Source organism: Malus domestica, chromosome 15 (assembly GCF_042453785.1).
Source record: "Malus domestica chromosome 15, GDT2T_hap1".
In the NCBI taxonomy this organism is placed as follows: Eukaryota; Viridiplantae; Streptophyta; class Magnoliopsida; order Rosales; family Rosaceae; genus Malus; species Malus domestica.
Window position 1 is genome coordinate 50,015,705 of NC_091675.1, and position 25,835 is coordinate 50,041,539.

Below are 25,835 nucleotides of genomic sequence, written 5' to 3' on the forward strand. Positions count from 1 at the left end.
GCTCTCCCTAATATCCTTAGTGAATTTATCTATTAAGTATTTATTTTATGCCTAATTTATCGCATGCTATAAAACACTAATATGATATATATATATATATATGTATGTATGTATGTATGTGTGTGTGTGATACTCTAACATTATTTTTTGCTTTATTTGCATTTTAAAGTAAATTCGGTTCATAAATGTTTCAATTCCCTACCTACCATTTCGAGTCTTTGACTACACATGTTTTGCTTTTGTACAAGTTTTCGTTTTGACTTTGGTCCTCACCCTTCATTGTAGTATTTTATCTCCCCCAATCACCTTTTAAATATTCCCCCCACCCACCCCTCTTCATCTTCACTGTTCATATATACTCTCCTCACTCCCCATTTCTCTCTATAACCACCCAAGTACCAAACCCTTTTGGTGCCATTTCTCTCTCAACTCCGCTGCAACCAAAACTAAGAGCTACAAATCGAGAGAGAGAGAGAGAGAAGAGATGGCAGGCCAGTTTCAGAAGACTAGCATGTACATAGAGCACAACCCTGCAATAATCGAAAACGGTGACTTTCGCAAGAACGTGGACGACGATGGCCGTCCCAAAAGAACCGGTATGTATATATACACAGTTGTCGTCCAAGAGATTTGAACTGAGAATCTCGTTCAGCTGTTTAATATGAAATATATGCATGTATTCACATATATACTTACGTGACTTTGTGGTTTTGTGAAATTTTGAAGGGACATGGATGACTGCTAGTGCACATATCATAACGGCTGTGATAGGGTCCGGGGTGTTGTCTCTGGCATGGGCAATAGCTCAGTTGGGATGGGTTGCAGGGCCTGCCGTTCTCATGGCCTTCTCTTTCATCACCTACTTCACCTCCACTCTGCTCGCCGACTGTTACAGGTCTCCCGACCCTGTCAGCGGCAAAAGAAACTACACCTACATGGATGTCGTACGAGCCAATCTAGGTAATATATATATATATTATCCTCTTATTTACGTAATTATATTATTAATTTATTAGTTTGTATTATATTAATCAAAGGTCACGTAATTAATCTGGCTATTTTTGTCGGGTTTTGTTTGAGCAGGAGGCAAAAAAGTGTTGCTGTGTGGATTGGCTCAGTATGGAAATCTGATTGGTGTTACTATCGGTTACACAATTACTGCATCCATCAGCATGGTGTAAGTAGCCGCAGCCGCAGCCGCTCGCATTAGCTTAGATATTCAACAAATGACTACTACTTTTTTGACTTACTTAGTATTTATGTGAAAAGGATCTCTATTTCTTTTCTACTTTTTCAACGACACGAGATAGATTCGCAGAATTTGTTCACCAAATCATGCGCACTAACCTATCTATCTATGTGTTAATATATTTATTTATATATACAAATAATAAACTCGGGCTTCATAATTTGACCATAAAATGAGATAGGTAGCCAATGATATCTGTATTTTAGATTAGTTCAGTATAAAATATTATTGAAATACAATATTTGGTTGTGTGTAAGCCATTTTTAATTAGAATCTCGGTTCATTATAGCAAAAATTAGACGATAAGACCTTTAATTGTGAAAAACTCTTATATTTTATAACAAATAAAGAAAACAGTGAAATATTTAAGAGGTTCTAAACGAATTTTGGTACTTACGATGGTTCTATATATACCGCTCTTTCTTTAATAAAACAGATTTTATTGTAAAACGATAATCAAGATTGCAATAACCTTTCTTTCTTTTGTTTTCATATTTTTGAGTGAAATTAACTTTGAGGTTTTGTAATAATGCAGGGCGGTGAAGAGGTCGAATTGTTTTCACAAGCATGGTCATCATGTCAAGTGTCACACATCAAATAACCCTTTCATGATAATCTTTGCTTGCATCCAACTCTTTCTCAGCCAAATACAGAACTTTCATAAACTCTCGTGGCTCTCAATACTTGCAGCCGTCATGTCATTTGCCTATTCATTAATAGGCCTTGGCCTCTCCATAGCAAAAGTTATAGGTAATATTTAACCCTAATTCCCTAATATATTCAAATATGTACAGATGATATATGTATATATATCTAATGTGTATATAAATAGATAATAAAACTTGTTATTGTATGGAAAATGAATTAGGTGGACCACATGCAAGGACAACTTTAACCGGAACTACAGTCGGGATAGATGTGTCGGCCTCCGAGAAAGTTTGGAAGACATTCCAAGCCATTGGAGACATTGCCTTTGCTTATGCATACTCTACCGTTCTTGTGGAAATACAGGCAAGTCACTCCTTACCTATATATCTTCACCTTATCATCGTAATATTACATATCCATACACACACAAAAACCTAATCTATAAACCCTACCGTATTGTGCCCACTAGAAGTAAATCAACTTATTTTACAAAAATTTTACTTTTATTAGAAAGGTGTTCTATGTTAATTGTAAGAGATAAGATTAGTAACACTTAACGGACAAAATTTTAACTCAACAAATCTTTGTAGTGACAAGTTTATTGATACTACTTAAGCATCACTAGGTACTTATGTAGGTCTTAGAAAACTTTTAAGTGCAACAGTTACACTTATACTATAAATATTACTAATTCACGTATTAGAATGTTCTCAAAACATAATCTCAATTAGCTAGCAACGTTGCTAATTGTTTAGCGGGAAGCGCAAATGAACAAAACAATACGAACACGCGGCTTGCCAGGGCGTGTACGTTTGTCAGATATCGATTATTTAGGTATGTATATCTCACATGCATGCAGCATGGCTTGTTTTGTCCTTACCAATCGAAACAAAATATCTTGGCACCATATCGCATATCCTTTTACGTGTGCAACTTGATATGTGTGCCTTGTTAAATGTTGGGGGAGACACAACTGTGCTAGTTTATATATATATATATATAGAAGGGAATTGTTACTTCAAAAATTTTTATCTACGTTTCATACTTTTTATATTTAGAAAGAAAAATACACTTATAAGGAGTGCAGAATGAGATTTTTAGAGTGCCAATAACACTTATATATATATATACACCTATAAAAAATTAGGAAAACTAATGAAAATAGCTTGAAAACTTTGAATTTTAACGATAATGACAAAATAAAGGGTAAAGAAAATAATATCACGATTGACTTTTTAGTGTAAAAATATAATTTTTCATTAAAGTGAATAGTACCAGAAGTTTTTTTGTTAAAATTCCTTTAAAAATTAAGATAGGGTCGATATATAGAGTCCAGATGTAGGTCGGATATTAAATATGTTCATTTCCTATCTTATCTTAACTCATATCTCGATTTTATCTATGATTACTCTTCATAATTATCGTTTTAAAAATCGAGAATTTGAACACACAAAACTACAATGTTTGTTTACGCATTTTTTTTAAATACAAATGAATCTCACATGCATTAGTATGATCCATCTATTTTAAAGTTCGTGTTAATAAGTATGTCAATTTAGTGCGTCGAGATATTTCTTTTACTAGATATATATAAAATCCATCTTTTTGTATAGAAACATGGAAGCATGGAGTGTCTGGTTTTCTGCATGGATCTTTCTTGATAATTTACTCAATAATTAAGCAAGTGGCAACTTGGATTTAGGTTTTATCCGAAGTTAGCCAGATAAAAACGTAAATGTGGTCCGATAACTTAAAGTGATACGGACCTAAAGTGAGAAACTGTTTTGGAATGGAAGTGGTCCGGTAACCTCTCCATTCTAACAAAAAGACAATTAATAAATGTTACAAAAAAATTTTGTTTTTGCATCCCCAAAATGGAACATAATTTGGAAGCCTTACGTTGTAGGTAACCAAAAAGTTAAATGGTTCAAATTTCCCAGAAGATTATATACCTTTAAATGAAAAGTTAAAGCGACATGCTTAAATCAGTTGTCGTAAGTACCATTTATTTTCTTGTATTAGAGTCTCATTTTCATAAATTATAGTACTTTAAAATATTATCTTATAAACAAAATGAAATGCTTAGGACCTTATGCTTGATGTCCTTGTTTGTAAAATACGGTATCATTTTGTAAGAAAATGAAGAGTCAAAAGTTAAAACATGTTAATTTCTTCTAATCTAATATATAGCCTGCTACATACGACTATAGAAAAAAGATTTCTGCGAACTCATTTTCTCCTTCTTTATGCTAATTTTGTTTATTTTTTCTTAGTTTATTCAATCTAAAAATTATAAATAATTAAAAAAAATCACATCTCACTAAAAGCATGTTTTTAATTTTGTTATTCGAGTATGTATGTGTGTGTATATATATATTATGTTTTTATTTAACTCTTTTAACCGTACAGCCCACTTTATAAAAGATTCCAAGAGGACCATCATCAAAGGTGGTCCACAAAGGCAAAATTTGGGCCATCAAATAAGGTGGACCTTATAAAAAAATAAAAAATAAAAAGATATGAAATTCTTTCTACTTTTCTTGTCGTCCATCCTTTCTTCTTTATATAAAATAAGTTAGGTCGTTGTCATTTGTCACGTCTTTCTCCTCCGAAAATATGAGACATGAAATATGAATTAGTGAATCGTGGTTTCGTCAAATCTCCTTAAAGTTGTTCCATTATAGAACGGAACTCAGCATCTTAAAATTGGACATAAATTTTAAGGAATTTTAACGAAAAGTTCAAAGTATTATTTATTTTAATAAAAAATCATATTTTTACATTAAAAAGTCAATTATGGTACTATTCACTTTACCATGTATTTTATCTTTATCGTTAAAACTCAAAGTTTTCAAACCATTTTCATTTCTTAAATTCTATACCATAATAAAGATTAAAGGAAAATGTGCATATCATGTCTTTATTTTCTTTTTGTTTTGATTGTTTTTGGCATGATTGTTTGATTCTTTGATTTTGGGTTCAGTTACATATACCACTCTGTGATACAAGTTTTATACAAGATTTAACTATTGTATTTATGAACCGGGTGATGCTAGAGAGACCATCTACTTAAACTATATTTTGTAGATGGTCTCCTTAGCTTTTTTCTTTTGGACCACTCCTATTGTAACATCTAACTGTTTTAATTTTCTATATCACTCAGTGGTATGTATTATAGAAGAAAATTTGGTTTATTTGTGGCTATTCCTACACTTAGTGACTTGTTAGAAAATTGCTTTTGAATTGAGTAAAAGTGCTTATGATAATTTTAAAAAAGAACATTTCTTATTAAGTTTGACAGAAAAACTTTATACATTTTTGGGTTGGAATTTTTAATAAAAACGGTGATATATTATAATAAAAAGCGAGTAGTTTCACACCAAAAGAGTCTAAAACAAGGGGTGGGTGATCATCATCGAAGTGATTTGCTAGGCAAGTCATTTTCTCCTTACAAAAGAGGTGATGTGTATTTAAAATAATAACACAAACTATTTATCTAGTTTCTACACAATCATTTTTAATCTTATTTGTTGCTTCCGTTTAATTTACTCAATCCGATGACAAAAGATAACCCTGAAAGAGATGTATGAAAATCATCTCCCGTATTAATTACTAGAGACGCTGCTGAAAGTGAAAATTTATAGGTTGTGGAGTAAGAATAATCCTAAAAGATTATGGTTGTGGCTCATGGAATTGGCCTAATTGCAGGACACACTGAAATCACCCCCGGCAGAGAACAAAGCCATGAAGAGGGCAACTAGCATTGGCATTGCGACCACCACCCTGTTCTATGTTCTCTGCGGTTGCGTTGGTTATGCAGCGTTTGGGAATCATGCACCCGGAAACTTTCTCACCGGTTTCGGATTCTATGAACCCTTTTGGCTTGTTGATATCGCCAACATTTGCATCGCCATCCACTTAATCTGTGCTTACCAGGTAATTAAGCCCTTATTAACCATGACTATGTTGGGTACCATCGTTCTAGTAGAGGTGGAATAATCTATCTATCTAAGGTGAATTGTCGATTTAGTCATTGAATTATCAACCGAGTAAAATTAAATCTCTAAACTATTATCTCTGTAAAATAGGTCACAAAACTCATTAAAAACTACTAGTTTCATCCTTAATAATATATTCAAAACTATTATTTTCTTGCCTATGAGTCCATTGCATATTAGTTGCAAATCTAATTTTTTGTTTATCCGCCAAAGTTAACTCTCTTTACTCTTTTCTTCAAAAAACTTATTAATTCCTTAGACTGATGAAAAACAGACATATACCCTCCAGAGTGTATCACGTGCAAGTCACGCAACTTAATTGACTAAAAATTGAATATAATAGCTTCAAATCTTATATTAGGGATGTAACTGACATATTTTAATTAGTTTAAGGGCCGATGTTTCCAAAACAAGAGTTTATGGACGTAATTTTTAATCGCTTAATAATTCAAAATCTAAATTGGCACATTTCTGATCTACCCATGCAACTACACATCTAAATGAAATGTACCTGTATTAGAGAGATGGTACACAATACAATTGGCAGTTGCGATGGTATAAATAACAATACTCTTACTGTTTCTTATACAAGACCGCGTGCATGACATGATCATCTTCTTCAGGTCTTCTGCCAGCCCATATTCGGGTTCGTGGAAAGCAAATGCGCCAAACGGTGGCCGGATAGCAACTTCATCAACAGTGAGTACCCCATTAACATTCCGTTTTGCGGTCAATTATGCGTCAACTCCTTCAGATTGGTGTGGAGGACTGCATACGTGGTGATGACCGCAATCTTGGCCATGTTGTTCCCGTTCTTCAACGACTTCCTGGGATTGCTCGGAGCAGCCTCGTTCTGGCCGCTGACAGTCTACTTCCCGATAGAGATGTACATGGCAAGGACAAAAATGCCCAAGTTCACTTTCACCTGGACTTGGATGAAGATTCTGAGCTGGGTGTGCTTGGTGATTTCGCTTGTTGCAGCTGCTGCATCCATTCAAGGTCTGGCAACCGACGTCAAGAAATACAAGCCCTTCCACACTGAGCAATAGTAGTCCCTTTTCCCTATTTATATAACATATATATATATAGATATATATATCTTATATATATATAGATATATAGATATATATATATATATATCTTAAATATAGGTTTGAGTAGTGTGTGATTAATTGTTTGCAGCAAAACCCTAACAGTAATAAAGTCTGTAATTTTCAATATCTCCTAAAGTTTGAAGCTATCAAACTGGTCAGGGTTGCAATGTATTTCTCAAACAAGAGAAAAAGTAAATGGAAGGAACAACCAAAATAAAGGAATGTGGATTAGGGAAACAATATTTGAGAACAAACAGTTTCGTAAATGCTTATATCTTTAAGCTAACAAGATAGTACTATATACTATAACACACCCTCCGGTTACTCTTAATTCATTTATGAAGGCTTTTCGGTAGGGCAAGTAACCTAGCCTAAACCTAATTCTTTTTCCCACTTATCCTCAGAGGTCTCACCACTATCCCCAGGGGTTTCGATACCACTGAATTTTCACAATAGGTAAACGAAACTGAGCTAGTTTCTCTATAAATGGCAACGACAGATGAGTCAGATGGGTCAAACTTTAAACACTATGTTGTGATTTATGCTGATCATAACATAAAAATGTTTACCCTACCAGAAATAAATAAGACATTATATTTAAACAAGAATATTTAAGCACAAAATAAAAGAAAATAATTACGCAACACCATCCACTGTATTGTCAACATGGATCCAAGGTTAAGACATGCAACAACTTGCCTCTGTAATTAATCAGAATTTCAGTATAGGCACAATGGAGGTTATAGATTCTATGTTGCATGTTACAATCTATAGTTAGAGAGAAAAAGAAGCCGAGTACGAAAGACAGCATACAAACCTGAACCTTAACTAAAACTGTTCTAATCAAGACATTCACTTCAAAACAAGGTAACCAAATGTTTGCCAAACACAAGAGTAAATATCTAAACTCATCTAAGCACCTGACATGGACCGGGTTTGTTTACTGTTCTGATATTAACATTAAAGTCATTAATTGGAGTCCTACTGAAAAAGGATAGTTCAGCATGTACTAGGAAGTAATGGTAAGGCATGTTTCATTGCGCAGACGCACACAGAAGTGAATGAAAGACAAAGTTGTCATGCTTTCTGAATTTTTTTTTTATTTCCTTTCGAGAAAAAAATAGTTTAGACTGGATTTACCTTAAAATTGACATGGCAAGGTTATCTAACATTTTATATAAAAGTTTCACACATGCTCAGATTATCAGATACACAAGACAGGTTAGAATGTGATATTAGAACTTTCTCGAAACTTACTACAACCTCATTATCCAAGCCAGTCTTTTCTTCAACTTTCATGGATGCCAAAAGGGATCCTCGGATAACTTGAGAAGGAGGAACACTCTTCATGTATGGACCAACAAATTTGCACTGTTAGGTTCAGAAATCTCACGATTATTGGGACTGCAACATTATGGTTCTGGGGATCTAAATCTTTAAAGTCTTCAGCTGACAAACTGTTTTCAAATAGCAGACGTTACCAACTATATGGAGTGTTTTTTCATGCAACTGAGCAAGAGCATGAGAGACCTGACTTATAACAAAACAATAACAAAAGCATAATTTGATATTATTGTGCTACAGTGTATTTTATATAATACCAACTTCTATATATTGTGCTATTTGTGCTATAAATATACCCAGTTATGATGACCAAATTAAGAAGAAGAAAAGTATTACCCTAAATCAAGAAGATTCGGTCTCACTCATCACAAATGCTTGAATAAGGCTCTGCGCAGCGTGCGTTTGTTCAGGTGTTCCGGATATTATAATAACAGTTTCAACTGCTCCAGGCTTGGGCTCGGTAATGGTAACTTTTGCATCAGAAATCTGGAACAGTGTTGGTCATATTAGAAGTGTAAATGCTATGCAACAAAGCATGTTCTGACTAAATGGAACTGTAGAGTCATAAACAATTAAATATATGTATCTATATATACGCTTCCAAATTCCAATAAAATTGTAAGTTGAACTTTATCATGCAATGAAAACCAAGCACACAGTAAGCAAAGGACAGGCCAATCGAATTTGAGGTTTTTTTACAAAAATAATAACGATAATTGGCATATTGCAAACAGCTCAATTTATTTCCAAGCACAAGGCAAGGCAAGGCCTGTCGCATATAACACCCAGCATAGTGAGATCCACTTAATGTAGCGTACAAATTTAAACTTGATTATGCAAACAATTGAAGAATATTGAAATCCTAGACTACCCTCTTCTGTCCTCTCTCGCGGCCCTCTTTCTTTCTTAATTTCACCTCCCTTCTTTCTCCATATTTCTATCTATCTATGCCACTCAATTGGTTTTAGTTCAACTGGTGTATCCTGACAATTAATTCGATTCTATACATAAGTAGACTATGTATGAAGTGACGAACATATATTCTCTAATTAACATTGTGCAAATGCAATAGAAAAAATTGGTGACCTAATTTTGTGGAATTAGGAGTCATGGGGAAGGGCGATTATGAACAAGCAAACGTCAATCAGGTGGGAGCAGTTTTTCTGAGCAGATGTACACTACCCCATATGCTTACAGGGTTCTCAGTAATTAATTAAATTTTATAACTAAAAGGGAAGCAAGGTCATGTATTTCATTCCATTTCCAAATATCCTCACAGCCCTCTATTTAATAATATGTTACAAATCCATGTTTTCTTCCTTTATGCCAACATGGTCAGATCAAGAATGTACCTGACGTATTTGCTTCAAGCATTCACCATCTTCTCCATTTATAATAGGAACAAGGGAACTAGGCAAACAACTTCAACAGTGGTGCTGGTAACTATTGCTGGTTGGCTTCCTCCAAACCCTGGAATTCTTCTTTGAGGAGCACCTTGGAAAGTTTGGCAAGCCTGGTGGACCACCACCTTCATGAAGTCCCTGTGGACAAGTTTGGGATACAAACGTAAATCAGCAACTTACGTACAATTAAACTTGCCCGTTTCAAACTAACATACAGTGAAGATCAATTTCCACACATATAATTATCTCAAGATGAAACAAGCATATGATGAAAAAGTTTGAAGCACCTGACTGAAAAAATCAACAAAAGTTGAAACAGATGTATGTGGAGAAATACAGAAACCATCTAAAGCAGAACTATAAGTAAAAGTGTCTATAACAACTAAATACCTGAGGGCCCCAAGGTCTTCTCTCGGATAAATGTGGGCGGGCACCTAACCTATGAATATTGTGCACAAAGGGAGCACGATCGTCGTGAGGATGAAAACTACCATGAGGGGGCAGGCCACCAACAGCATCAAACTTGTGCAACGATGGGCCTAAATTAGAATGCATTCCTGGAGGTGAGAAGTCCCTCCTCAGATATGATTGAAATGGAGGTTGATCCAAAAACGCAGGATTTTGATGATAATGTATAGAAGGAAATGCATCACGAAAAAAGTGATGCCGCAACCTAGTGGTAATCTGCAGAAGAGCATCTTTAACGGCCTCAAATTCTCCATTTATCTGTAATAAGAGGAACCGTTTAGCAGCAAGCACAGCTGATTAGAAAAAAAAAGGCCGTGTTTGTTAAATATGATAAAACACGGAACACTTGCATGCAAACAAAGACAGCATTCCTGGACTATTAATATCAACAACATGCACAAATCCACATAAAGTTTACAGCAACTAAACCGAGAAGCAAAAGCAGCCACTTCACAAAATGATACCCAAGATAGAGATATGGCCAACCTTTTCAGACTCAAAGAACCACGCATGCACTAAGGAAAACACACCTGAACAACTTCTTCATCAACTGAAGCGCCGGCAAACATATTCAATAGCTTTCCCAACTGCATCAATGTTCCCCGAAATCTGCAGCATAATTATCAAAATACGATGTCCAAATAGAAATTTATGCATCAGAATCATCAACATATAAACGTAAACCAAATTCTAGTGCACTGTGCAAATTTCCAATGCTTAAAGATTACATACAATGCGTAAATATTACATCCGCACTATTGCATTGCATGAGCATTTTGACAACCCTGCTGATTAAATAAAACCTGAGTGACGAACACGTTAGAGTAGGCACGACTCACTTATTCATATCTTGACTGAAATAAAATAAGGTATTCTGCAGCAATGGTTGATAGTATTACATAATATATAGTGATATTTGAAGTTACCTGAACTAGTTCATCGCAAACTGCCGCACATGACGGAAGTTTATCTCTGGGAAGGATCCGGATTTGTGCCCCACTTTCAGATGACATTTGTTTGATAACACTACCACCCTTTCCCAAGAGGCAACCCACTTGGGATGAAAGGACTAGTAATCTGCAAACAAATGTCAAAGACACATTACTTTCTTCATCCGCTCCATCGCTCTCTGTTTCCCCTTCAACCATTCTCTCAAAAACAAGTTTCAGAGCCCTCAGCAAAGATGGAGATAGATTATCAGATTTCGAATCTTCAAGATCAGATTTTGAATCTTCAATAGGAACCGATTCCCGAGTTTCATCCCTTTCTCTTGGCTCCTTAGTACCATCATGCTTTTCATCCACATTTGCCTCTTCAACACCATCCTCCTTTCTATGCTCGCTACCAACATCATTCTCTCCATCAGAACCCACGACAATAACTCTTTCATCGCATCCCGGGACAGCTTCCTCAATTCTGACCTTTACAAGAGTTTCTTGAAAAATCTGTGATATGACAGAGCCACCTTCCCCAGTGACATTATCAACTTTGGACGCAGGGCACAGTACCCGGAAAGCAACATTGCCAGGGGAGAGTTCAGAAGCTTGATTTCCAGACTTCTGCAACTTCCCCTTCCCATTAGTCTCCGCAAGGCTCTCCTCATGTGGTCTCTTCGACGGCGTCAATGGAGCCGACATTTCCACCCAAAATTATAGCAGACCAACAGCACTGCCATTTGCATATAACACAAAAACAATAAAACATAAGAAAATCTAATATTCGGATCCTCCGAAAACAGTCTCAAAATGTCTTCCACTGAAACATTAAATCTACACTAACATATCCCGGTTCGAATCCCCCTCCTCGTAGTTTAGATTAGATTCGACTATCGCTTGGATAAAAATAAACAAAAAAATAATAATCCTTATCCCAGTTGCAAACACTTCTAATCTTTTACCAGCAATGATGCAAAAGCCAGCAGACGTAACATAACCACTAATATTTTTTGTTTGGCAGCCAGGAAAATGTAGGTACAACGAAAGTTCCCTCATCTGCCCCAAATTGCAAAACACTAGAGTTCAGCCCCCAAATTGCAAAAAAAAACAAAAATTGTCTTTGGAAAATGAAATGAAGAGACAAGAGAACATGAGAGACTGATTGACAAAGGTAGACTCACCGGTTGTGGTGGGTCCGGAAGAAGCAGGGGTTTCAGTTTGGTCGGATGACAGAATTTGTTCAACTCCTGGACATTGATTTTGCTTACTTCTTCCGATGAACGATTGCTTTGGTTTTGGGAAGCCAAAAGCATGAAATCCCTAGTACAAGTGAACCGGGTTTGGTAAAGATGACCCGGCCCAGAAGGTTGTTTATTGTTGCACTGAAAACCAATATAACCGAGAAACCCTCGATCCATAACTGAGTTTTTCTAATAAAAAAAAAGAAAATAAATACTTCGATCCAAAGAGAAGAGCTTAATTCCTTAAGGTTAAGAAAGAGTTTTCATCAAAACATTTTAATTACAAAACTTTGTGTTTATGGTAGAAAGCGTTTGCATTTCAAATCATTTTATAAAAATCATCTCTACAAAAAAAAAAATCAATTAAAATTAATCGACCAATTATCGCATATAAATTAGATGGTTTGTAATGTATCTATCATATTCGTTTGTGTGTTTTTATACAATTCGATGACTAAATAATATTATTTTTACAGAAAATATCCTTACAGAATGATTTATAATATGAACAATTTCGATTATAAACACAAAAATTGTGACAGCCCGTCCCTAATTTTAAGAATTTTTAAAGTTTTAATAAAGGATTTTACAAAAATGCCCTTTGAGGCACGCACATCATTCGAGGTTAATCGTTGTGTCGGGCCATCTAAGATTTGTTTTCTTGACATATCCTCGTAGTACTCGTCGTTACGGACGCGTGGGCGCAGACGGTTCGTGATTTGGAGTTATATCGAAGAAGTTATTAACGTTTGAAATTTGGAATTTTAAGGAATTATAATTTTAGTAAAATATAGAAATTCTTTTATTAAAATTTGGATGGCCCAGATTAAAGGATTTTGAAATGGATGGCTGGGATGAGAAAAATGAAAGTTTTGTGTGGGTGTGTGCGTGGGAAGAACCAGAAAACAGAAAAGAGGAAGAGAGATTGGGCAAAAACTGCCCAATCGGAGAAGAAGGAGAGAGAGCGAATCAGAGGCAGAGAGGGGAAGAAACTGACCAATCGGAACAGGGAAAGGAGGAAGGGAGAGAGGGTGAGAAGCGGAGGAAAAGAGGAAATGGGTTGGGGAGAACCCGTGGGTCGTTTCGACCCGGCGGTGCCCACGCCCAAATTCGATGGATTTCGTCCAAATTTCCGACGAATTGAGTCAAGGTACCACTCCTAATCATCATCTAGGCCTTCCCTCTTTACGTTTCACCCCAAGAATCATTGAATTTCGTTGTGATTTCGCGAAGAACACCCCTACGGGTGCCGCGACCCTTTTGTTTAAATTCTCCAAATTTTGAAATGTTTTCTTTCAATTACTAACACCTTTAGCATTCCTTTAGGACCTAGAACAAAGCCCAAGAGGTAATTGAGGCGTTGGAACAAGTTTGAAGGTCGAATTGGAAACACCCAAATTCTAGGGTTCTTCACGGTTTTGGTGAAATTGAAGCACTTCCAGGCCAAATTGGCCTTGGTCTCAGGTATGAAAGTTGTTCTACTCATTGAGATCTTCAAATCTGCAAATTTTGGTAATTTTTGGAAATAGTTGAATTTTCCGGCGAGCCGGGGGCGGCCAACCGCCACCCGCGGCGGCCCGCGCGGCGGCGCGTGGCCAATGGCCCGCCAATGTCATTATTAGCTTGTGATTAAGGTTCTAGGTTCTGTTTTGATAATTGATGGACGTAAATTGAATAATTGAACCTAAGTTGGTTACGATTCGTGGTTAGATGAAAATGTGAATTGACGATCCGACCGTTGGATCGTCATCAAACTTTGATACGTTGTAATACGTAATATTTGAGGATTATAGGAACTTACGGATTGGGAATCCGATTTACGGATCTTCTGGAATTGAAGTTGTAAGTTCATAAAATAGAATGTTAACCGTCACTTAGTTTTGGAAATTGACGAAGATCCGACCGTTGGATGGTAATGAAATTTTAGGATGTTGTCCTAGAGGTATATTGTGGACCTCTGGAAGTTACGGATTTGAAATCTGAATTGCAGATCATCCGGATCGAACTACGTAGTGACGTGTCTTATATAAGTTATGTATTCTATCGGCATAATTTCTGAGGTTGGATTTGATTGTTGTTCTAGGCGCTAATCGTCATGACGCCTTGATGTACGGTGCTAGGGAGTTGTGGGCGAACTCCAGGTGAGTGGGCAGTTTTGTTTTCGTATTACCTATATACTATTGTTTTTCCCAGAAAAAATGCTTTTATGCGAAATTATGTTTTGAAAATGCCATGCATAGAATTATTTGGAAAATGTGAATTTCATATGAGTTATATGATTGATATATGATGCATACATGTTGCATGGTGCTGTGGAGGCACAGGTAAGTCAGGTGAGTTCGTTTATTCATTGAATTGTTGTTGTTGAGATGTTTGAGCTCATAATCTGCACCCTAGGTGTTAGTGCTTATATTATTCACCACACCGCACGCTCGCCTTGGATCCAAGTAGGTGGATGTCGTACAGACCATGTGAGGGTTCCGACATGCCAGTCGTACAGACCATTAGAGGGGTTCCGACTGGTGGGTGACCTTAGATATGCGCGCTGATGATATGATGAGAGAAGCACTAGAGCGTATTTTACACCTTTCATCGTATAGACTACCTTACGTAGTTCCGAGTGATGTGCAGAGTAGGGCCGTATAGGTCACTGTGGTGACTCCGGCTTAGTGAGATATTGAGCTATTGAATTAATCGTATAGGACCAACTGCAGGGTCTCCGATTGATTCCTTATTTCACCTGATTTATATTTTGATTTATGGCATGACATGTTTTTCTTGAAAAATGTTAAAGATTTGGGATTCAAGCTTTGAGATTTCATATGGTTATATATCTATATATATATATATATATATATATATATATATATATTTCTGAAAAGTGTTAAAGGTTTGAGATTTGAGCTTTTTGCTTATATATATGTTATATATATGCTATTTTCTGGGAAAGTATACAGGTTTTACGGTGAGGGGTTATAAATGTTTTAAATGAAAAGTCTTCGAAAAACTTTGTTTTACTGACCCACTCAATTTTGTTTTGCGCCCCTCCAGGTTCAAGTTAGCAGAGCTTTGGTGGCCACGAGGAATCCAACGGTGTTCTGACAGAATTCACAAAAGTAGGACTCACCCTCGGGTGTGTTATCTTAGTAATTGGAATTTTTTTTAAAGCTTCCGAACTGTGTAAATGGTTACGTCACTCTCACGTGACGGCCAGCACGCCCTCCTTCGGGACGGGGTGTGTCAGTTGGTATCAGAGCCTAGGTTGCAATTCTGGACATCTTGATAATTTCCTAGTGTCTTCTGTCAGAACTATACCACCTCGTAGCGAGCCACGTAGTTCGGATGAGCCTAATTTCCCTGATATAGTAGTTTGGGGGGAAACTATTGCCATTGTGATTCAGTCTATTATCTAAAGGGACCTTTTGAGACTGGTTATAAGTTAAATTTGAATCCCTTAGGGATATGAAGGACCTAAGGGAGCAGATTGATGGCTTAATCAATTGGGAAAAGGCGTTTCAGATTATGCAAGGTTAAGGGAATTTTCCTCCCGATAGGTAGGTCGAGATGATTACCTAGTTTTTGAGTGATGAATCTGCATTTTGATGGAGATAGGAATGTTATCCGACAATATCGGAAGGACAACTGTTTGGAAGTTGTTTAAAGAATTGTTTAAGAAAAGTTCATTCCCCCGGCATATTGTGATGGTAGTAAACAAGAAATTGCAAATGTGAGACGAGGAAAATGACGACGGATGAATATTATAGAAAGCTTACAGACTTGCCTTATTTCCATTCTGATGATGTTGTTAATTCGGTCGAGGTGTTATGTCGTTTTTGGCTGGATGATAAGAAGAAGTTGCGTTCTTTGGCGATCACTATCCATTGTACTTTTTACCAAGAGTTTACGGGATGCTGTTGGGCTTTGAAGACTTTGAGAATATGATCAGCGAGAGTAAAGAGGAATAAGAAAGGAATGAGAATCAGAATAAGACGATAAAGTTAAAGATTCGTCATATCAAAGACCTCGGAGGACTCAGAGCTTCAAAGGAAGTGAAATTAGAGCTAATTTTCCCAGCTTAAGTTTTACTGCCACTGGTCAGAGGCGAAGTGATAGATTTACTAGTGATCCCAGATTTCTGAGACAAGATGACTCTGGTAGAGGAAATGTATAATTGTGTCAAGCTAGATTGCTATGGGGAATCAGTTAATTTTTGTTGACCTGGATGACCAGAGGTTACTTTTGGGGGTAAGTAAAGTGGAGTGAGTTATGCCATTATTCCTGTTGAGAGAGCAAAGAAGATTGTTATCAAAAGGCTGCCAAGATATTGAGTTCATATGGTGCTAAATGATGTTGATCCTAATAGTATGGAAGATGTAAAGATGGTTAGACATTTTCTTGGTGTATTCCCAGATGCCTTACCTAGATTGCCGCCAGGCAGAGATGTGGGTTTTATTATTGAATTGTTTTTAGGTACAAATCCTATGTTAGAGATTGGTTCAGGTTGAGTTAAAAGTTCCATTCAACTTATTATATCACATTGGAAAAGCTCCGGGTTATTTGTGAGGAAGAAAATGGACATTAAGGCTAGGCATTGATATTATGTAATTGAATCGGGTAACGATTGAGAGCTGTTATCCATTGTTGTGTATTGATGATTATTTGATCAGCTCTGAGGCGCCTGGGTACTTTCTGAGATTGACTTGAGGTCTGAATGATATTAGTTGAAGATTAACAGTGGGGATGTTCATAAGACTGAATCCAGGACTCGTTATGGTCATTTCAAGTTGGGAGGCCATACGGAGTGACGAATGCACCTGCTACTTTTATGAGTTTGCTGAAGGAAGTATTCCAGTGATATCTGGACCGGGTTGTTATTGTTTGCCATTGACGAGATTGATAAGATTAGAGCAGTGCATGCTAGATATTTAAAGTTGGTGTTGCAAAGATTGAGGGAACGTTGATGTATGCTAAGTTTAGCAAATGCTAATGTTGGATAAATTAATTATATCTACTTAAGGTATTCAAATGGATTCTTAAAAGAGTAGCAACGATTGAGAATTTGGAACAATTGCGAACTGTGACTGAGGTTCAGAGTTTTCTCGGATTAGCAGGATATTATCGATAGTTCGTCCAAGATTTTAATTATTGCTTCGCCCTTGGCGAGATTGATGAGAAAAGAGGTTAAGTTTGAGTGGGATAAAAAAAAAAAAAAAATTGTGAGTAGAGCTTCAGCAAGTAAAGTATTCCCTCACTCATGCATCTGTTTTCACACTCCCAGACGATAGTGGTAATTATGTGGTCTATAATAATACTTCTTTGAATGTACTTGGATGCGTGTTGATGCAACATGGTAGGATGATTGCCTATGCTTCATGGCCATTGGGATCTCATAAGATGAATTACCCTAATTATAATTTGGAATTAGCAGCTATCATCTTTGCTTTGAGAATTTGGAGACATTGTCTTTATGGGAAGAAAAGTGCATGATTGTTACAAATCAAAAGAGTACCCAATATCTGTTTATTCAGAGGTATCTTAATCTTAGGCAACAAAGGTGGAATGAGTTGCTTAGTGATTATGATTGTGTGACGAGGGTGGTCAAGCTAATGTTGTGGCTGATGCATTTAGTAGGAAGACCCCAGTGAGAATTAATGCTTGGTACGCTTGCTATGTTCATCTTCTTGTGGATTTGAAATCTACTGGAGTAAAGTTGAGTATCAAAAATCGAGAAGAAGCCTTACTTGCTAATTTCTAAGTTGGACCCATTTGGTAGATCGTACTCGATACTCGAGCGTTTGACGAAGAAATTCAAGAATTTATTTAAAGCAAGGAATAACGGGAAAAAGAAGGACCTTAGAGTTAGAGAATCAGATGGCAAGCCTATGCAAAAGAACAAAGTGTTTATGCCTAATGGTGTGGAATTAAAGAAAGCAATTTTGACGATGTACATTATTCCACTTCTACAATGCATCCCAAAAGTACTAAGATTTATCATACCATTCGTTCATGTACTATTGACGGGTATGAAAAGAGGAATGGCGAAGTATGTTAGTAGGCGTATCATCAGTCATCAGGTTAAAGCAGAAAGAAATAAGTCTTTTGGAATAATGTAGTCATTTCCCATTCCACGGTGGAAATGGGAGAATATTACTATGGATTTCGTGGACAAGCTTCCTCGTATACAAAATAGTTAGGTTGGAATTTGAATAATAATTGATCGGCTGGTGACGTCAACGTATGTTACTTCAGTATGAGAACACCAACCTTTCCAGACAAGCGCAACATTTATTTGTTTGTTTTATGGAAAAAGAGATTTGGGATCTGTTAAACTTCTTGGGTATGTTGGTCCCTTCAGTTTGTTCCCTAGAGTAACGCCATAAGGCCGTGTAAAGCTATGTCTTGTGTTTCGAAATTGTTAGAATTGGGGACGGATAGTATTCAAGGCCCTGAGTTAGTGGATGAGACTATTCGGAATATTCAAGTAATTAAGTCTAACCTGGAAGTGGGCCAGGATCGGCTGAAGAGCTTAGCAGACAAACATGCCACTGACCGGATGTATATGTAGGTGATCGAATGATTTTGAAATTATCACCTTGGAAAAGTATGATTCGTTTTAAAAAAGAAAAACAAGTAAGTCCTAGATACGTCAGACCATCTGTGATCATTGAACGAGTCAGTGAAGTTACGTACGGGCTGAGTTGCCTCCAGAGCCGATGAAAGGGCATGATATGTTTTATGTTTCGATACTTCGACATTAAACCTCATATCCTTCACGAGTGATACCTTCTCAACCTTTGGAAGTCAATATGGATTTGACGTATGATGAGGAGCCAGTGCCTATCTTGTATTAGAAAGATGATGTACTGAGAAATAAGACTATGAGTTTGGTGAAAGTTTATGGAGGAATCTTTCAGTGGAAGAAGCTACTTAGAAATCAAAGAATCGAATGAGAGAGATGTGTTTCGGGCTGTTTCATGGATATTGATGGATTGTAAAGATTGTGTAAATTTTGAGGACGAAATTTCTGTAAGGTGGGTAGATTGTGACAGCCCGTCCCTAATTTTAAGAATTTTTAAAGTTTTAATAAAGGATTTTACAAAAATGCCCTTTGAGGCACGCACATCATTCGAGGTTAATCGTTGTGTCGGGCCATCTAAGATTTGTTTTCTTGACATATCCTCGTAGTACTCGTCGTTACGGACGCGTGGGCGCAGACGGTTCGTGATTTGGAGTTATATCGAAGAAGTTATTAACGTTTGAAATTTGGAATTTTAAGGAATTATAATTTTAGTAAAATATAGAAATTCTTTTATTAAAATTTGGATGGCCCAGATTAAAGGATTTTGAAATGGATGGCTGGGATGAGAAAAATGAAAGTTTTGTGTGGGTGTGTGCGTGGGAAGAACCAGAAAACAGAAAAGAGGAAGAGAGATTGGGCAAAAACTGCCCAATCGGAGAAGAAGGAGAGAGAGCGAATCAGAGGCAGAGAGGGGAAGAAACTGACCAATCGGAACAGGGAAAGGAGGAAGGGAGAGAGGGTGAGAAGCGGAGGAAAAGAGGAAATGGGTTGGGGAGAACCCGTGGGTCGTTTCGACCCGGCGGTGCCCACGCCCAAATTCGATGGATTTCGTCCAAATTTCCGACGAATTGAGTCAAGGTACCACTCCTAATCATCATCTAGGCCTTCCCTCTTTACGTTTCACCCCAAGAATCATTGAATTTCGTTGTGATTTCGCGAAGAACACCCCTACGGGTGCCGCGACCCTTTTGTTTAAATTCTCCAAATTTTGAAATGTTTTCTTTCAATTACTAACACCTTTAGCATTCCTTTAGGACCTAGAACAAAGCCCAAGAGGTAATTGAGGCGTTGGAACAAGTTTGAAGGTCGAATTGGAAACACCCAAATTCTAGGGTTCTTCACGGTTTTGGTGAAATTGAAGCACTTCCAGGCCAAATTGGCCTTGGTCTCAGGTATGAAAGTTGTTCTACTCATTGAGATCTTCAAATCTGCAAATTTTGGTAATTTTTGGAAATAGTTGAATTTTCCGGCGAGCCGGGGGCGGCCAACCGCCACCCGCGGCGGCCCGCGCGGCGGCGCGTGGCCAATGGCCCGCCAATGTCATTATTAGCTTGTGATTAAGGTTCTAGGTTCTGTTTTGATAATTGATGGACGTAAATTGAATAATTGAACCTAAGTTGGTTACGATTCGTGGTTAGATGAAAATGTGAATTGACGATCCGACCGTTGGATCGTCATCAAACTTTGATACGTTGTAATACGTAATATTTGAGGATTATAGGAACTTACGGATTGGGAATCCGATTTACGGATCTTCTGGAATTGAAGTTGTAAGTTCATAAAATAGAATGTTAACCGTCACTTAGTTTTGGAAATTGACGAAGATCCGACCGTTGGATGGTAATGAAATTTTAGGATGTTGTCCTAGAGGTATATTGTGGACCTCTGGAAGTTACGGATTTGAAATCTGAATTGCAGATCATCCGGATCGAACTACGTAGTGACGTGTCTTATATAAGTTATGTATTCTATCGGCATAATTTCTGAGGTTGGATTTGATTGTTGTTCTAGGCGCTAATCGTCATGACGCCTTGATGTACGGTGCTAGGGAGTTGTGGGCGAACTCCAGGTGAGTGGGCAGTTTTGTTTTCGTATTACCTATATACTATTGTTTTTCCCAGAAAAAATGCTTTTATGCGAAATTATGTTTTGAAAATGCCATGCATAGAATTATTTGGAAAATGTGAATTTCATATGAGTTATATGATTGATATATGATGCATACATGTTGCATGGTGCTGTGGAGGCACAGGTAAGTCAGGTGAGTTCGTTTATTCATTGAATTGTTGTTGTTGAGATGTTTGAGCTCATAATCTGCACCCTAGGTGTTAGTGCTTATATTATTCACCACACCGCACGCTCGCCTTGGATCCAAGTAGGTGGATGTCGTACAGACCATGTGAGGGTTCCGACATGCCAGTCGTACAGACCATTAGAGGGGTTCCGACTGGTGGGTGACCTTAGATATGCGCGCTGATGATATGATGAGAGAAGCACTAGAGCGTATTTTACACCTTTCATCGTATAGACTACCTTACGTAGTTCCGAGTGATGTGCAGAGTAGGGCCGTATAGGTCACTGTGGTGACTCCGGCTTAGTGAGATATTGAGCTATTGAATTAATCGTATAGGACCAACTGCAGGGTCTCCGATTGATTCCTTATTTCACCTGATTTATATTTTGATTTATGGCATGACATGTTTTTCTTGAAAAATGTTAAAGATTTGGGATTCAAGCTTTGAGATTTCATATGGTTATATATCTATATATATATATATATATATATATATATATATATATATTTCTGAAAAGTGTTAAAGGTTTGAGATTTGAGCTTTTTGCTTATATATATGTTATATATATGCTATTTTCTGGGAAAGTATACAGGTTTTACGGTGAGGGGTTATAAATGTTTTAAATGAAAAGTCTTCGAAAAACTTTGTTTTACTGACCCACTCAATTTTGTTTTGCGCCCCTCCAGGTTCAAGTTAGCAGAGCTTTGGTGGCCACGAGGAATCCAACGGTGTTCTGACAGAATTCACAAAAGTAGGACTCACCCTCGGGTGTGTTATCTTAGTAATTGGAATTTTTTTTAAAGCTTCCGAACTGTGTAAATGGTTACGTCACTCTCACGTGACGGCCAGCACGCCCTCCTTCGGGACGGGGTGTGTCAAAAATTCTGTGAATAAGCCACGAAATATTTGAAGAGAAGTTACTCCACGATCTTTCGAAAGGTTGGATTTAAAATAAAAATAGGGAATTGATTAGTAGAGAAGCCAAACCCATAGAGTACATAACCCTAATAGGATATAATTTTTTAAAAGAATGGGAAAAAATTAAGGAGTATAATTCTCTCTCCTCCTTTCACATTTTCCTTTTTATCTTTTTCTCTCTGTAAAACAGGGAAAGAGATTCTTTTCGAATCTCTTCCACCAAAGCCCATGGATCAAGTGATCCGAACTCTTGAAATTTTGATTAAATGGCTAAAATTATTACAACTTTTAAAAATAGTCTCTGTTTTTAGCTATTTGATCAAATTTCAAGGGCCCAAATCACTTAATTCGGGGGCTTTGGTGGAAGATATCATCTTCAAATCTCTTTCCAAAAATCAATACAAGATGTTGACGGGACTTAATCGTAACCGTTTAAATATGAAGAGAATGAAAGGGAGAGAGATTAGGAGGGAAAATCCTACTCCAAAAAGTAATTGGATGCGTCATTCGCATTAGGAATTCTTATGTACCTGTACTTTCCTTAATTAAGCACATAATAAAATAAAAATCCCCTTAGCCCATAAATATTTTTTCATTAAACCGTACTAGGCACAATATGTGTTTACTTATGTTCCTTACCTTAATTGAATTGAAGATTTAGTAGTATTCCTTCACTTGTAAGTGAGAGATCTAAATTTGATTATCGCTAAAGGCAAATTTGAATCAAATTATTATTAGCCTCTTCAACTTATTCTTTTACTTTATTCGTGCGAATAATATATTATTTGTTCAAAAAAAAAAACTAAAGAAAATGGCTTGAAAATTTTGAGTTTTAATGATAAGGACAAAATAAAGGGTAAAGTGACAATACCGAGAGCTTAGTTGAAGTTCCAAAAAAAAACCCCAATAATTTCCGTTATCACGTGCCATGCACGTGTACATGTAACCGTTTATTATTCATTTTCCCAGTGAGGATGGGTTTCCTTTCCTTCTCTGAATGGGATTTCGTGTTTCCTACAGCGAGAGGGATTTATTTCGCTCTGCCTTTTGCACTATAAAAAACACATCCAAACAACAAATATCCACATCATCGAACCCATTCCAACGGTTCATCTCTCCTCCCGCTCTCTCTCTCTAAATAATTTTCTTTGGGCCGAAGTAAACAGATACGACAGCCGCATAACCAAGTTTACCCTTTCATACTCGAACTATTCGAACAAAAAGCGCCCACACATGAATTACCGAGTTTACCCTTTCATCAGCTCAAACTAAAGCACCGCCATAGTGGGGCGTTCTAGTAATTCACACTCCATATTCCGCCCAATAAATCCGTACGCCAACGCAAATTTACCTGATTCTACGAGTTTCTTTGAGTTCTGTGAGGCCGTCGCATTAGCTCGAAAGCTCTACGCAGTAGAATCCATGGCCTCCAGCGCCGCCCCCACCCCCAAGAAAATTGTCCAATCTGTCACCGTTAGGGTACCTCAGGGGATGCTTTCGCCGTCGTCTTCTTCGGCGAGCTCTAAAAACTTCTGCAATCGGCCCTCCAATCGGATGCACTACCCCTCCAATTTCAAGCGGAGCGCCGCCCCGGCCCGTGTTATGTTCTTCCAGAACGATTCCTGGAATGACTTGCCGACCCCGATCGTCGAATTTCTGCGTTCGGGTTTCGCGGAGCGGAAGGCGGTCGTCAGCGTTGAAATCGAGGGGTCAACGGTTTTGTTTGACTTTGTGCGAATGTTGCAGATTGATTTGGGGGCTGGGAGTCAGAGATCGATCGCTTGGATTGACGTGAACGCCAGGCCCTTCTTCCCTAGGGCGTTTGTCAGCGAGGATTTGGTGGACGGGTCGGATAGTCCCAAGGTCCAAATCAACAAACGGATCAACGTATCGGGTCGGGTATTGGGCAAGAGGCAGACGGAGGAACGGCCGATGGATGAGGACGAAGTGACGTCGTCAATAAGGCCGCGGAGTTCGGAGTGGCCGAATGTGAGGTTGGTGGGAGAAGCTGAGAGGGTTTGCACTGTTTGCAGCAATTTGTTTCTCGCCGGGATGAAGAAGGTTGATCTCGCGGCTGCTGTGACGGCAGTTCATCAGTGCGTTCGGGACGGGCCGTTGGATAAGGCTCGATTGGAGGTCTTTCAGAAGCAAATTGAGATCACCACGGCGGCTCGGGGCTCGGCCAATGTCATATACGCCTGGTGCGGAGTGTCGGGCAACGATGTGAAAGGCATTTTGACACATGGGTTCGGCGCACCCAGCAAGGTTTCTGGGCCGCAGTCGCATGGCGTTGGTCTTCATCTTTCGCATTTATCGGTGCCTTTTCTAAGGTACTTTCATTTGGTGTTTCATTTCCTTTTTTTGGCGGTTTAATTTAAGGGCTTTGAGTTTTTTGAATTGTTGATAATTTGATGTTGTAATGGCTGAACTCTACAGTGCTGGGCAGTCGGAGCAGGATGATAATGGCGAAAAATATGCTATTTTGTGCCGGGTTATACTAGGCAATGTTGAAAAAATTGAGGCAGGTTCTAAGCAATGTTACCCTTCTGGTGTGGAATTCGACAACGGTGCAGATGATCCTAAGAATCCTAAGTGGTATGTCATATGGTCTACCAACATGAATAGACACGTGCTTCCGGAGTGTGTTGTGAGCTACAAATCGAATTATGTGCCAGGTATGTTTCTTCTATGCTTTTTTGTTACATCTGTTTTATTTATGTTATATTTTGTTTCATTGATGATATAACTGATTTTGTTTTGTGGATTTTCAGCTCAATCGGTGCGAAGAGCATACCCTGTTGATATGTTAATTTCGAAGATTAAGAGCTATCTTCCTCCTTCTAAAGTTCAGGAACTTTCCTCTTTGGTATGCGAGTTGAAGGTGAGCAATCTTCCTTTCACTGGTTCAGAATTGTGGTTCATAGTCTCTCTGTGCATTATAAAATATATGAACAATTAAATGTCATCTAAGAATCAAATGTTTTCGGTATTTCTCAATGTTGCAGGGTGGAAAGCTGGCCAGGGATGATTTTGTCAAACAGTGTAGATCAGTTACCGGAGAGCAATTGATGGCATCTGCTCTTAACGACTTGCGTCTCCAGAAGCAAGGTTCTTAGGTTTTGTTTTGCTAGGAGGCATATATAAATGTGTTGTCATGGTCTTTACAATTGATGGAACCATGTTTGACCGCTTTGTTAATGTCTACTAGGATTAGGGTGAAATGCCCAACCATACAAACGAGCAAAAACTATGTGTGAAAATGCCCAACCATATCACACATATAGCGAATATGCTTCCGGTTTAGTTTGTTTTTAAAAAAAAAAGGCAGTGTTCATTGTCTGTTAGTACTTGTGTTTTCTTGGCATGTAATTCAACAAAGAGCGTTCCTACATCTTTTGTACTTAGTAGTTACACCTTTTAGCTATGAAGCTGGCATTGAGGTTGAGACTGGTTTTTCTATATCAAAGGTTGTACGGAAATTTAAACGTTGTCAAGTATGACACTTGGTGGGCCTGTGTTTGTGAATGCTTGTACAGCTTATGCTCATGTGCGTGTATTTGTGTGGTGAACCATGTCTGCTGTTACAAAATTGCTGTAAAAGTTCTTTATGTTGATTCACAATTTGGAATGGCATCTTCTTACGATATTCTCTTTCATTGAAGA

The 25,835-nt window shown here is 37.7% G+C and overlaps 2 protein-coding genes, 2 long non-coding RNA genes and 1 pseudogene across 4 annotated transcripts; 4 read left to right on the top strand and 1 right to left on the bottom strand.

Moving 5' to 3' along the window:
- Nucleotides 1-204: 204 nt before the first annotated feature.
- LOC139192435 (amino acid permease 6-like) lies at nucleotides 205-7,243 on the top strand. The gene is made up of 7 exons (XM_070814548.1): nucleotides 205-596; nucleotides 727-960; nucleotides 1,084-1,177; nucleotides 1,785-1,999; nucleotides 2,118-2,260; nucleotides 5,606-5,833; nucleotides 6,519-7,243. The coding sequence occupies exons 1-7, from the start codon at nucleotides 485-487 to the stop codon at nucleotides 6,942-6,944; spliced, it is 1,452 nt and encodes a 483-aa protein (XP_070670649.1). The 5' UTR covers nucleotides 205-484; the 3' UTR covers nucleotides 6,945-7,243.
- Nucleotides 6,393-12,462, bottom strand: LOC139192436 (KH domain-containing protein HEN4-like; annotated as a pseudogene).
- A 766-nt stretch (nucleotides 12,463-13,228) lies between these two features.
- LOC139192437 (uncharacterized) lies at nucleotides 13,229-17,557 on the top strand. The gene is made up of 4 exons (XR_011576607.1): nucleotides 13,229-13,530; nucleotides 13,707-13,844; nucleotides 14,464-14,521; nucleotides 15,432-17,557. It is a non-coding gene; the product is annotated as an uncharacterized lncRNA (long non-coding RNA).
- Nucleotides 17,558-19,735: 2,178 nt separating this feature from the next.
- LOC139192438 (uncharacterized) lies at nucleotides 19,736-22,148 on the top strand. The gene is made up of 4 exons (XR_011576608.1): nucleotides 19,736-20,037; nucleotides 20,214-20,351; nucleotides 20,971-21,028; nucleotides 21,941-22,148. It is a non-coding gene; the product is annotated as an uncharacterized lncRNA (long non-coding RNA).
- A 1,110-nt stretch (nucleotides 22,149-23,258) lies between these two features.
- Nucleotides 23,259-25,617, top strand: LOC139192078 (probable inactive poly [ADP-ribose] polymerase SRO3). Its single transcript, XM_070813330.1, has 4 exons — nucleotides 23,259-24,502; nucleotides 24,609-24,847; nucleotides 24,944-25,053; nucleotides 25,178-25,617. The coding sequence occupies exons 1-4, from the start codon at nucleotides 23,595-23,597 to the stop codon at nucleotides 25,286-25,288; spliced, it is 1,368 nt and encodes a 455-aa protein (XP_070669431.1). The 5' UTR covers nucleotides 23,259-23,594; the 3' UTR covers nucleotides 25,289-25,617.
- Nucleotides 25,618-25,835: the final 218 nt, after the last annotated feature.

Coding starts and splice junctions, on each gene's coding strand:
- LOC139192435 (XM_070814548.1), top strand. CDS start 485: ATGGCAGGCCAGTTTCAGAAGACTAGCATGTACATAGAGCACAACCCT. Junction 961..1,083: donor TGTCGTACGAGCCAATCTAG/GTAATATATATA, acceptor TTGTTTGAGCAG/GAGGCAAAAAAGTGTTGCTG. Junction 5,834..6,518: donor ACTTAATCTGTGCTTACCAG/GTAATTAAGCCC, acceptor CATCTTCTTCAG/GTCTTCTGCCAGCCCATATT.
- LOC139192078 (XM_070813330.1), top strand. CDS start 23,595: ATGGCCTCCAGCGCCGCCCCCACCCCCAAGAAAATTGTCCAATCTGTC. Junction 24,848..24,943: donor CAAATCGAATTATGTGCCAG/GTATGTTTCTTC, acceptor GTGGATTTTCAG/CTCAATCGGTGCGAAGAGCA. Junction 25,054..25,177: donor CTTTGGTATGCGAGTTGAAG/GTGAGCAATCTT, acceptor TCAATGTTGCAG/GGTGGAAAGCTGGCCAGGGA.